This window comes from Mesoplodon mirus (genome assembly GCF_964341445.2).
Source record: "Mesoplodon mirus genome assembly, chromosome: 3".
Lineage (NCBI taxonomy): Eukaryota > Metazoa > Chordata > Mammalia > Artiodactyla > Ziphiidae > Mesoplodon > Mesoplodon mirus.
Window position 1 is genome coordinate 167365191 of NC_138978.1, and position 13882 is coordinate 167379072.

At 41.1% G+C, this 13882-nt stretch overlaps 1 protein-coding gene across 4 annotated transcripts in view; it reads right to left on the reverse strand.

The window, feature by feature from the left end:
• The window catches only part of RABGAP1L (RAB GTPase activating protein 1 like), a 689539-nt gene that overhangs the window by 145238 nt on the left and 530419 nt on the right, over nt 1-13882 (reverse strand). The window contains exon 1 of one of the 4 annotated variants that reach the window (XM_082612936.1): nt 1863-2571. The exons of the other annotated variants lie outside the window; for them this stretch is intronic. Coding sequence (XP_082469062.1) covers nt 1863-2030 — 168 coding nt within the window. The 5' untranslated portion in view covers nt 2031-2571. Of the gene's footprint in view, nt 1-1862; nt 2572-13882 lie in introns of those variants that run through there. 4 annotated transcript variants of the gene reach the window in all.

The window sequence follows — 13882 nt, forward strand, 5'->3', positions numbered from 1 at the left end:
ACACTGTACAACAAAGTCAGAGATTTCCAAACGGCCCTATACACAACGCAGCACACATTTTTCACATATAATGCAAATGGCACTATTACCTGCAGTGTTAGAGGCCAAAACAACCTGAGGGCTGTACCACCACCTCAGGTACCTAACTGAGCAACCAAGCCGACTTTGTACAGTTGCAACATATAGATATCTATGACCTCCCACAGATCTGAAACTTGTGAAGCTTATGGGTTTTGTTGTTGACAATCGTTTTACGCTAGAGTCATCCGGATTTTGATGCAGATTTTAGTATGAGTGATATTCTTAGTTATAAATTTTATGTTTTCCTTCAAAACACTGAAAATGTAAATGCCAAAGATAGGCAGCGCCGGATCACTGTAAAGTTATCAGTGGAAGCCCGTGAGACACAAAGTTAAGCAGTCTTTAAGAATATGGAAGTGTATTAGACCAAAAACTGATTCCTCAAAGAGAGGCAGAGAATTGGTTGAAATATATTTTAGCACTTCTTAATGTCAAAGCTCCTGAAAAAAAAATGCTTTTTATTTCACTGTTAAAAAACAAAAACAAAAAACTCCTTTCTAATAGAATCATGAATCTTCAGTTTTCTCCTTTATTAAGAAAAAAATGTGATGATTCAGGGGAACAAAATTCAAGTGAGCACTGATGACCTCACCTAGGCATTAAAACATATATATTGATCTCTTCTTTCTTAAATGACAAAGAAACCATATTTCTCAAAATATACCACCCCCTTCTCTATAATTGTATGCTGGTCACTGCATCTAACTTCACCTTGCAATGATAAACAGACTTTCTTCTGGGTGAGAAATCCCTTATGTGCACGGCTACCTAACATGTCTGTTATGATGATACAGGAGAGATTATATTTACATGCAAATAGATACATGAGACTTAATTAATAATTGTAAACATAAGCATAAACAGAGATGAACTATACGAGAGGGAGATATGTGAGAGAAAAGAGTTAAATTCAGTCATATCGTACTTCTGAAAAAGACTCAAATATGAGAGAACCAAATGAGGGAACAGTCTAGAATGGTATTAAACTCCATTGTATAAAATAAACAAAGCAAAATTATTCTTGCCCAATTACCAAATAATGGTATAGGACTACCACAGACCAATCACATTATAGAACAGTCGCTAGGTATAGTTCTCAAACCACTAAAAAGAAACACTGCACCAGTGATTGTGGGTATTTAATTTTAACCCTTGGTAGGAAGTGCAGAAGGGTGATTTTTCTCTTGTTCAGGAAATCAAAAAACAAGCAAGGCAGACTTCCCAGACTCAGCACAGACCCAACAGCTTTAAGCTGTTTCATAGATACACAGTTCGAACATTCCAGGAGAGAAATCTGTAATTTCCTAACCAATGATTTTTAAGGGGCAAAATTCCCTATTAACACAACCAAATTGGCCATCAAATGGAGAGGTTAGAAAGCAAACCAGGCACAGTCTAGATAAGTCACAATAATGTCTGGTGTAAAATTTAACCCCTTGGAGACAGAAATAACAGAATGCATCCATCAAGCACTTGGGTATTCTGCTTTATTGCTGAGCCTGGCCAGCCATAAGACCTTTTTTTTTTTTGGCTGCCACAGAGATAATGCCACTAACATGGGCTTGGAGATGAGAGCCATATCTCCTCTAGCCAATTAAGGAGTGGCATGGACCAGGCTCGGACAGAGCCCCATGCCTGTGGCCACTCAGCACTTCCTTCTCGGTAGAGTGGGGAGAAGGGGAAGGAGACAGGAGACCACAAGCCTCTTCCAGGGATACAGGGAATTCTCACAGAGGGTGGCAGATTCTTTACAAATGAAGTTCAATGAAAAACAGTCTCACCGCCAGAAGCCGAGGCACAAACAGACGATGCCCCATCCCCAGAAGTTCCAGCACTCGACACGCATACTCATTCACCAGCTTGTTCCTCTCGTCGTGCATGTCCTGGGACTTTTTGACAGGAGCTGTGAGCTTAGCAGCTGGGGCTGGGCAGGGCACCCCTTCTTCCATGAGCAGTAAGTAGTTATCCAGAATGAGAAAGCTGGATCTCTTATCCACAATTTTGAGAACTGCGGTGGGAGGGGAGCCAGGCTTAGGTCTCCCCAGGAGCACGCACAAGCCAGTCTGTGGTGGGAACTGCCAGCTAACGTCTCCACAAGAAAAACATTTTGGCTAAATTATCTACGGTGCAAGAGCCCCAAAGTAGACTGGAAATGAAATCAAATGCTGATCTAAATAAAAAAACAGCAAAAGCAAGTGAATGCAAGAAAATGGCCAAGAGTGATGCAGGAGAGTTCCCATACATGTGTAAAAATGGACAAGCTGCTTAGAAGGGTCTAGCATGTGAGTGTGTGTGTGTGTGCTGTGTGTATGTGAGAGAGTGAGTGTGTGTGTGTGCGTGAGCAAAGAGCAGGAGCCAGGAAGCCAGGGCAGTTGTGAAGCTGCAAGGAGAAAAGGATGAGCTCATTGCAATCCTTGATTCGTGACAAGCAGCTCTGCTGTTGCTGCCTCTGCCGCTGCTGCCTCTCGCTGTGAATCAGTAATGAAGGGGTAGGGAAGGAAGGGGAGGGAAGAGAAGGAGGTAGGTGAATGAGCATGCAGAGTTTGTCTCGGGGGAGAATGCTGTAATAGGAAGCCAATGGCGAGCCGTTGGACAGATGCGCTTCCCCTCCCAGTCCACCTTCAATCAGTGTTAGGCTGACAGCTTATGCTGTTGAATCTTAAACCCACAGACAGATGAGCTAGCTTCTCCTAACATGTGACGCTCACAGAAAAATCAGACAGCCTGCCAGCTGAAAGGCTGACCTTTATTCATTCTTGCTTTCTAATAATGGTAACAGATACAAGTCTGATTTTTTTACTGCATATTTAAAGTGGGATGCTCCAATCCTTGTTAGATTACTGAAATCTCTAACAGAACAGAGGCTTAGGGGAAAATGATAGAGTATGGGCAGAAGAGCAAGGACCGAACATCCAAGAAACGACATGCCCTCAAGTTGAAGTGTTTATGCAGTAATGACTTTTTGCAATGCTAGGATATGCAGAAGTATTTCAGCATTCTGGGAAGGCTAGCTGCAATTAAAAGGAAGATTATTTTTAATGTATTTTTATTTTTTATTGTGGTATAGTTGATGTACAGTATTATGTAAGTTTCAGATGTACAACATGGCAAAAATGAAGACTTTGATAAATACACAATATGATAAAGCATAAAAATCTACAACATAATAATAAGAGTATACCTTTAAGGAACTATTAAAGTTGAGATTCGCAAAGCAAAAATAACTTTCCTAACCTAAAGACTTTGATAAACACTCACTTAATATTTCAAAACATTGTTTTGATGTATTCTGGTCTAATCCTTCCCTTGTAATAGTATAACTTAGAGTTATTCACAGTTTAAAATTTTACAATCTTACTATTGAAGTTTTATATTAATTTCCTTGATGTGAATCATCAGTTTTAGCCAAATCAAGGCAGAAGGACAAGATCCCCTTTAAGGGTAGTTTCTTAACTTTATCCTAACAATTAACTACTATATATTCAGAATCTTGGAGCTACTGTTCTGTAGTTGGTCTCATATGAGAATACCAGACCAGTTTCTCCATGCAAGCTGTAGCATGGTGCAAAGACTAATGGGGCTAAGAGAGCTGGAGAAAGTTCCTTCTGAGTCTTAGTTTCCTATTTTGATAAATAAGTTACAGATCTCTGCAAGTAAGAAAATAGAGACATATTTATCAGCATACCTCTGTGATCTTTGTTACAGAAATACATTAATTACAGAATTGGGGATAAAGGGAAATATTGCCTTCCTTAAGAGAATACTGTTTGGTTTATTTTTCCAAAACCTCATATAAACAAAACTTTTTTTGGTTAAACATTTAAAGTATTAATTAACAAAATATCTTAAATAAGATATGTATATTTTGCTGTCAGGCCTTCTATTTCTTCCAAAAATGATTTCTTAAAAATCTATACAAAGTAGGGCCTCCCTGGTGGCGCAGTGGTTGAGAGTCCGCCTGCCGATGCAGGGGATACGGGTTCGTGCCCCGGTCTGGGAGGATCCCATATGCCGCGGAGCGGCTGGGCCCGTGAGCCATGGCCGCTGGGCCTGCGCATCCGGAGCCTGTGCTCCGCAACGGGAGAGGCCACAACAGTGAGAGGCCCGCATACCGCAAAAAGAAAAAAAAAAAAAAAAAAAAAAATCTATACAAAGTAAAGATTTTAATGTAAAATGATAAAAGCCATTAGAATATGATATGTATATATATATGTGTGTGTGTCTGTGTGTGTCTGTGTGTGTGTATATATATATAAATATAAATATATATATATATATATATATATATATATATATATATATATATGTAAATTTCAGCTCCCTAAGATTTTGGAGGAAATGTCTTATGGGCTACCCAGGGTGGGAGTTGGTTTAGCCAGAAGGGGGAATAGGGAAGAGGTTCTGGGTCTCTCATTACTCGTGCTCCCTGCCCTCCCCCCATCAGCAACAACAGCTCCATTTTCATCTTATTTACATAGTGAAGTTCTGCAAGAGATTTTGTTTGAAAAGACTCTGCTACTGCTGTGTAAGTGTGAAAAGCACTGCCATAGAAGCTTTACATTGAAGAGCAAGGGGACATTTTGACTTGCAAAAGAAGAGAAAAATTCAGTGACTCCTTAGCTTATAGGATTTTTTATGATTGAATTTTTTAAAAGATAGGGTAGATGTTTCCATCCATCTGACTTGGTCTCAAAGACCACTGGCAGAAGCATTTTTTTTTTTTTTTTTTTTTTACTTATATAAACCAGAAACAAAAAATTATTGCCCCAAAGGAATTAAATTTAAAAATTAATCAAAAGACTTTGGGGGCTTCCCTGGTGGCGCAGTGGTTGAGAGTCCGTCTGCCAATGCAGGGGACACGGGTTCGTGCCCCGGTCCGGGAAGAGCCCACATGCCGCGGAGCGGCTGGGCCCGTGAGCCATGGCCGCTGAGCCTGCGCGTCCGGAGCCTGTGCTCCGCAATGGGAGAGGCCACAACAGTGAGAGGCCCGCGTACCACAAAAAAAAAAAAAAAAAAAAAGACTTTGGAACTGGTTTGGCTCTGATGCTCACAAAAGAAGTTAAAACTATATGCACTAAATATTAAATGTAATAATTAAAATATGATAGTTTAATAAGCAAACCAAGTTACACTTAAAAGATTTAGGTACATTTAACAAAATGCTGTGTAAAAGGCACTACAAACAAGTGGTCATGTGTTTCAGTTTTCCCAATCTCTCCATCATCCTTCCCCTCAAATACGTATTATCCTTGAGGAGGTAAAAGGTACAGGCTCAGCTCAGGCTCTGAGTGGGCCCTGCTGGGATGGAAGAAGCCATTTTTGGCAGCAGGGTCCAGGGCACACCTACCCCAATGAGGCTGAGGAACTGTCACACCAGGGGCCTACAGAAGGCACTGGGGATTAGAGGAGTGGAGAGCCTGAGGAAGAAGAACAGGAAGAAATGGGGGCAGGTCCAGCTAGCTGCTCCTACCAGGCCCTGAACCAAGACCCCAAACCAGAAGGGGCAGAGCTGGCACCAGTGGGGGGTGCAGAAGATGGAGCTGCTGATGTCCAGGGTTGGAACTAAGGCCCTAGGGCTTCATTCCCCGGACAGGCCAGCAGAGAGTGAGGATGAAGATGAGGAGGGAGCTACAGCACTGAGCAGCCACAACTCTATAGCCATGGACCCAGAACATGCAGAGTTGGTGAAAAGGTCGAAGAAGGCGATATCAAATGCCCAGTGGGAAGATGTGGTACAGAAGGCCCTCCGAGCCTGGCAGGTGTCCCCTGCCTGCCAATGACCGCACCGAGAGCTGCCTCATCTCCCTGCATTCCAGGGCTGATCATATCCCAGGTTGTAATGTTCATCCCCATGCTCCCATCCCCCTTTCCACATCAAGCTAAACCAGACTTCTTCTCCGAGACTTATTAATTCAGTTCTATACACATGGGGACATCAGCCCAAGCCCAACCCACCTTAGCATGTATCACTCTATGGAGAATAAAAGCACCATACATACATAGCCCCCTTCCAAAAAAAGAAAAAAAAGAAAGAAAGCATCATCCTTGCCTTCAAAATTTCCATAATTTTCCAACCCTGGTCCTGTTTTCAGGTTGTCCCTTGAGAATAGGCTATTGATCAATATCAGGTAAAATAACTCTTCTAGAATATCACTTGGCAAAAAGAAAGAATGTCTTCTAGCGATTTTTGAAGCCCTACGAGAGTGAGTAATCTCAGTGAGCATTTCCCCTTATGCCTCCCCAACTCCCCAAGTAATTTATTTATTATTGATCAGATTCAGCAATAATACATTGTACTTATAACTCAAAGATAAATTTTTGAGTTATAAAGTAGTCCAAAAATGAAACTAATGATAGAAAAGAAACTCTTCTGAATTAACCAGTTAATAATACATGATTTCTCATATTTCCTTACACTATCATAAAGGAGATTAAAAAAAAATCTCTGTGAAGGAAGTTCAACAGCAAATTGAAGATAATATGGGAAATTTGGATGAATGATCCAATGAGGCAGAGTGAGAGAGAGGTAAAGAGGGCCAGGCAGTGGTCCCAAAGCCATGGTCTAAAGAACAGCAGCCTCACTCTGGAGTGCTAGAAGCAGGGGGATGGTGGTGCAGTCCTAATTAGAGCCCTGAGCTTGAGTGCTCTACCTGAGCCGCTCCACTCACTGATTGTGGACATGTGCAGGACATAAATAGATTTCCACTGTAAAATGAAAAGATACTTAATTTATGGAACTGTAATTAAGAACCGTAAGTGCAGAGTAACACACAAAGTAGTTACTTCAAGGGTTACAAAGGTGAAAAAGGAAAACACTTTCCAATATGTAGGAGCTTAAAATCCGGGAGGCATTCGAACACAAAGATAAAGCAGGATGTGGACACTGTAAAAGGAGGAACACACTGTGTGTTATGATCTAGTCATGTGTTTGTTGTCCACAGTGGATACAGACAAAAATGGGTTTAGACTAGTGGGACTGTCCTGGACCCAAATGTAAGAGTAATGAGAATTAAATATACTTCTAAGAGCAAAGCAGGGCATTGTTTATTACATCATCTTTTAGTCACATTTACTGGCTGAAAGACATGGGTAAGTTACTACTCTCTGGGACTCTGTAAAAAGGCAGTATCACCTACCTGGTCAACTTGCTCTGAAAATTTAATAAGTTAATGTATGTAAAGGAATATTTCATAGTGCCTAGCACAGGATGGGTACCAGATAACCAGTAATTTCCTTCATTCTTTCTATGAAGTCAGGAGAAGAGGAGAGCAAGTGTAAAAGCATTTTGTTCATCTGGGTTAGGGTTTAGAAAGACAAAAGACTCTGGATGTATTAACACTAGAAAAAGAGTTAGCCAATATATACAATGGAATATTACTCAGCCATAAAAAGAAACGAAATTGAGTTTTTGTAGTGAGATGGATGGACCTAGAGTCTGTCATACAGAGTGAAGTAAGTCAGAAAGAGAAAAACAAACACCATATGCTAACACATATATATGGAATCTTAAAAAAAAAATGGTTCTAAAGAACCTAGGGGTGGGAAAGGAATAAAGACTCAGACTTAGAGAATGGACTTGAGGACACGGGGAGGGGGAAGGGTAAGCTGGGACGAAGTGAGAGAATGGCATGGACATATATACAGTACCAAATGTAAAACAGATAGCTAGCTAGTGGGAAACAGCCGCATAGCACAGGGAGATCAGCTTGGTGCTCTGTGACCACCTAGAGGAGTGGGATAGGGAGGGTGGGAGGGAGATGCAAGAGGGAGGAGATATGGGGATGTATGTATACGTATAGCTGATTTACTCTGTTATACAGCAGAAACTAACACACCATTGTAAAGCAATTATACTCCAATAAAGATGTTTAAAAAAAGAAAAAGAGTTAGTCAAACACTGATAAAAGACACTCCTGTAAGACCAACTGCCTCTTCAGTTCACCTTTAAGATTTAGACAGCTAATAATAAGTAGCAAAGGATCCATGCTCTTCTGAACTAGGAGAGGTAAAACAGCAAAACTCAATTCTCTGCCTATTTCTTTTTTGTCTTCTAGACTACTTTTTAAAAGATGAGCCCTCAATAATTTGGCAAGTTCCTAAGATCCAACAAACAGGTTAAATAAAGGTGACACAGTGAGTAGTCCGGTATTTTGGTACTGTAGAATCCCAGGCAACTCACACTCTGCCATTCAAGTCTTGGTTCTTCTCAGCACTGTGCTATATGCTTCTGGAGGTACAAAGGTACATCATATGCTTCTTCTAACTTTATGCATTATTCAAGCTACTTGAAGAAAAGGCTAAAATGAAATGTCAATGAGACTGAGCATACAAGTTATATGACAGGGAAATGAGTCTCATCATCTTATAGTTGGAACTCAACACATTGAGGAATTAGAGTTCAAAATAAGAAAGTACATAATTAACTGACACCGTGGTGGGTACTTCAGGTAACCAGACTGTTGGAACTCAAAAAGAAAAAAGATTCCCATAAAATATTATAGACTTACTAATTTTTTAGGAATGTTCTGACCTCTTGTGACACTTCAAGCATAACTATTTTAAAGGAGTTTTTTGTTTTGTTTCTGCTTTTCAATAGAAGAGAGAACTTTCCCCTACCAAAAGCAATTTAATAACATTCTGAATAGTCATGGTAGTATCACTATTACCTTATTACCTACTCTTGTGATCAGATTTAAGAACAATGCCTTTATTAACGCAAGAACTTCTTCTACAGTCTCTTTGAGAGTTAGTCATTTTGCCTCTGCTTCCTTATCTTCATTGACAATTAGCTGAAAAGGCTGCCTATTTTTATTACTGGACATTTATATTTGTTTAAAAAGGACTACTTATGGTAAGCTAGAAATCTGAAGCTTCCAGTCACTCAGTTGAGGCATATACTTTATAACAACACAGAATGGGTTGACTTTTTTCCATGTGATGTTAGTTAAAATATCTGAACACAGTTTCCTTTTCTTGAAGCTAATTATCCCTGCTGCTAACTAGGCCTCCTATGAGCTGGTCTCTGCACCATTCTAGACTGTCCTACTTCCTGCCCCAAGGAGACACTTTTTTTGGACAGTGTCTCTCAATAAAGTATCAATATTACCATCACTGACATACTCGATACTCTAGATATAACAGAATCATGAAATAATGCAACGTTGTTAGACCCTAGAAACATCAAAGTCTAACATGTTTGTCCTATTGATGAAAAGAGTGAGTCGGCAGATACGTGACTTGCTCACAATCATAAAACTTGTCTGAGGTAGAGCCAGGAAGCCAAGATCCCAGAGCCCCGCTACACAGCAGAGAACCTAGCATTTCCAGCTCTGTAACTTGCTCTGTTTCAATTAATGTAGCCCATTAAAAAAAACCTATCTCATTAGGAAGACTGTGCTCCACCATTTTACTCCACATGGAATTGGTCCAGAGCCTGTGCCTGCCATCTGGTATGAAAGAACCTAAGATTCTTAGATCTGAGTTGAGAGGAGGCTTCCAAAAGCCTGCCTTGAGAATAGTCACTTCTAAACACACACCTGTGATAATAAAGCACATCTGCCTTCGTAATTTTTAACTGTGAATCACTCTCTTTTTTAAAAAATTAATTTATTTATTTTTGGCTGAGTTGGCTCTTTGTTGCTGTGCACGGGCTTTTCTCTAGTTGCTGGGGGATGCTCTTTGTTCAGGTGCGTGGGTTTCTCATTGCAGTGGCTTCTCTTGTTGTGGAGCACGGGCTCTCCAGTAGTTGTGGCTCTCAGGCTCTAGGGTGCAGGCTCAGTAGTTGTGGTGTATGGGCTTAGCTGCTCTGTGGCATGTGGGATCTTCCCAGACCAGGGCTCGAACCCATGTCCCCTGCATTGGCAGGTGGATTCTTAGCCACTGCGTCACCAGGGAAGCCCCTCTCTTTTTCAGTCAAACAGAGAAGCTACATCCTTGGCCGCTCGGTCACAGTGTCTACATAACAGCAGCTTTTTTGAAGCCATGTTAGTGATGCAGGCTTAACAATGGAAGCCTATCTCAGTTCATTTATCCCCTCCTCTGGACAGTTTGTATGAGGCTCATCTTTATTTCCAAGTTTAGGCAGAAGGCATAAATTAATGTTAGCAGAGGTCTATTTTTTAATTTTAAATTGATCAGATTAAAATTATGACATGGAATCTACACTATTCCTTGATGTTCTCAAGCTAGAACAGCATTTTACCTTTGTGTGTGTGTGTGTGTGTGTGTGTGTGTGTTTTGTCACTGTTGTTGAAAATAATGAGGTGCTATATTCATCCTGATAAGTTGTGAACTGCCTCTACCTCCTTCCCATGGTCCATCTCCAGTTCTCTATTAAATTTGCTATCTCTGGCATCTTCGTGTTACATAGAATGCTAGGTGTAGTTTAACATCTGTCACTGTGAAAAATAGTATTTTCAGTGGAGGAGTTATATGGGTCAGCCCATGTATTAGCAAGTGAATTTGTCTCCACAAAATGCATATGTCAAGATGGGGACATTTTTTTTTTAATAGACAAGTCCATATTCTGAAATAAAGATGGTAATAGATTGTACAGCCATACTATTTCCCTCTCCCTACCTCCCACTCATGGCTTCAAAAGGGTTCAGTAGACTTTCAGAGGTAGCAAACTGGTGAGAGTGGAGGTGATTTTTCCTCCACTTTCACTGGACGTGATTGGATTCCTCTCCACATCCCTTGTGAGCTCAGCACTCCTATACACTGAGAGTTGCCACAAGATGTCTTGTATGATGATAGTAACAAGTGAACAAGTGTGTACAGGTCTTTCCTGCTTGGTGGGCTCCTTTCTCTACCTCATAGGCATATTTGTTCCAAGCACGGCCTAACAAAACAACTTATACACCACAAAGTCTTGATGAATATTTCAGTGACTAAAAGTATGAATAATAATAGTTACCATTTATTTAGTATCTACGACAGCCATGAACTATGCCAAGCCCTTAGAGTATGCAGTATTGCAATTAATGTTAACAACAAATTACACTCATTTTACATAGGAGACACCTGAGCTTAGAAAAGTTAAGTGACTTGCCAGAGATCATGTAGCTACTAAGTGGTAACTGCAACTATAATTTACACATCTGCTATATAAGTGTTTTAAATCTAATTTGAGTTATTTGAAACAATGAAGGAGGTAGAGTCAAACAGGCTAGATCCTAAAAGCTAATCAAGTTAGTCCAGTGGAAACAACAGGATTTTCACAGTCCAGTCACTATGAATATATAGAGGGACTAATGTGTCTTGGTTCTAAAAGAAATGACAAAAACAAAGCAAAAACTTACGCTCACTGTACCCTGGTGATCTTATCCATACCTTTCTTTTTTTACTACTGCTGAACAACCCAATCCTGAGATCAGCCCTCTCTCCAGAGCTCCCAACTGTATATCTCCTTGTTGGACAAATGCAGCCTCACATGCAGATTAATCCCGGCATGTCCAAAGTCACCATTTCTTCCCCAATGCAGTTCCTCCCTTACATTTCCTGTCCTAGCAAAGAGTGTCCTCATCTACCCAATTATACCAGCAGACACCTGGGGGTCATCCTAGAGTCCTCTTTTTACCTCCACTTCCCATACTCAACCCATCATTCAAGTCCGGTTGATTTAACCTCTTCAGCATCTCTCAAAACTATCCCCTCTTCTCCATTCCCATCTCTTCTGGTTTGAGCTCACCTCTCAGTATGACATGCTGGGACGTCTACCATCTGCAGTACTCAAGTTACTTGAAGTTCCTCTGCACACACCAGGTAACTGCATACCTCAATGTCTTTGTTCTTGCTTTCTCCTTTTCTTTTTTTTTTTTTTGCGGTATGCGGGCCTCTCACCGTCGTGGCCTCTACCGTTGCGGAGCACAGGCTCTGGACGCGCAGGCCCAGCGGCCATGGCTCACGGGCCCAGCCGCTCCACGGCACGTGGGATCCTCCCGGACCGGGGCACGAACCTGTATCCCCTGCATCGGCAGGCGGACTCTCAACCACTACGCCACCAGGGAAGCCCCGCTTTCTCCTTTTCTTGAACTGTTTTTCCCCTCTAGTTCACTTACATTTTCCTAATTTGTTTTTATTTATTTATTTACTTGGTTGAACCAGGTCTTAATTGCAGCAGGCGGGCTCATTAGCTGTGGCATGCAAACTCTTAATTGCAGCATGCATGTGGGATCTAGTTCCCCGACCAGGGATCGAACCCAGCCCCCTGCATTGGGAGCGTGGAGTCTTACCCACTGTGCCACCAGGGAAGTCCCACCTTTTCCTAATTTGTTAAGACTCAACTCTGGTATTACCTCCTGCAGGAACCCTCCCTCAATCCTAGGGTTGGGGTACATGGCCTTCCTGCCTGCTCTCTTTCCACCCTTGCTGTCTGTCTCATGACACTTGCAGGCTTGTACTTTAATGAGCTGCATTGAAATCAACACATAGGGTCCTTCTCCCCTACTAAGGCACTTAGAGATAGGTATCATGTATTATCCTTCTTTTTGTCCTAAAAACTTAGCAGAGGCAATTACTTAACACATAGTGGCTATCCCAAAAGTGTATGTTGAAATGGTTCAGCATTCAAAATGGATAAAATATGATTATTATTCATGGGAGGGATAGATAAGCATTTCTCTGATTAGAAATATTGACGCTTTAATATTTCTGAGCCTTTAAAAATGTTCTTCCCTCTTTCTAGAATGTTTTCCTCCATTATTTTTCCTTTAAAAAATTTAACAATCTTGGGGCTTCCCTGGTGGCGCAGTGGTTGAGAGTCCGCCTGCTGATGCAGGGGACACGGGTTCGTGCCCCGGTCCGGGAGGATCCCACATGCCATGGAGCGGCTGGGCCCGTGAGCCATGGCCGCTGAGCCTGCACGTCTGGAGCCTGTGCTCCGCAACGGGAGACGCCACAGCAGTGAGAGGCCCGCGTTCCGCAAAAAAAAAAAAAAAAAATCAACAATCCTGCAAATTGATGTCATGGAAAAAATAAAAGCTGAGATGTCTGAGAGATCTGGATTTAAAACCACAATTTCAAGTCTAATTAGCTGCATGATTTCAGTAAAGTTAGCCTCTTTGAGTCTTAATTTTCATGAAGAAAATGAGGTTTAGTATAGTAATATTATGAAGTTGCTAATGTTATTAACATCTGTGACATTTCTAGCTTGGTAAACTGGCGTGATAGTAAAGATATTAACTGATAGGGAAAGCACTGGGGACAGGAAAGTATGGAGGATGAATGCAGTTAGTGAGGAAAATGTGGTAATCTACTGGAGACGTTCCATAGGCCATGGGAAATAGAATCTGGAGCCAAGAGTTGGGTTTAGGAATCACTGGTAGCCATATGCAAGATGGAACATGGGAATAAATGAAGTAAATTAGGGAAATAGAGAAGTCATGAAGAGATGTTCTCACAGTATACCTTGATATTCTTCTTAATCATCCCAAATGTAATTTAATAACTAGTTGTATAATTATACTGTTAGGGAAATTAATCTACCCTACCAGACAGAAAGTTCCATAAGGGTAGGCATTGCATTAGCTTCACTCATTAGTATTTTCCCAGCACTCAGTACAGTAATTACCTACACAAGGAGCTCAGGAAATGCTTACTGAGTTGATGAATGGTTGCATTGCATATAATACTCACCAATGGGCTTTCTAATCATTTGCTTTTGAAATTTGGTGACCTAAATAAATGGTAATGTGAGAATATAAATTCCTAATGAAAATGTCCTGAGGTGGGGGTAAAAATAAAAATCTCACAAGTTCCTGTTGTGGGCCAGACATTGTGCCATCTGCTTCCATACATGATC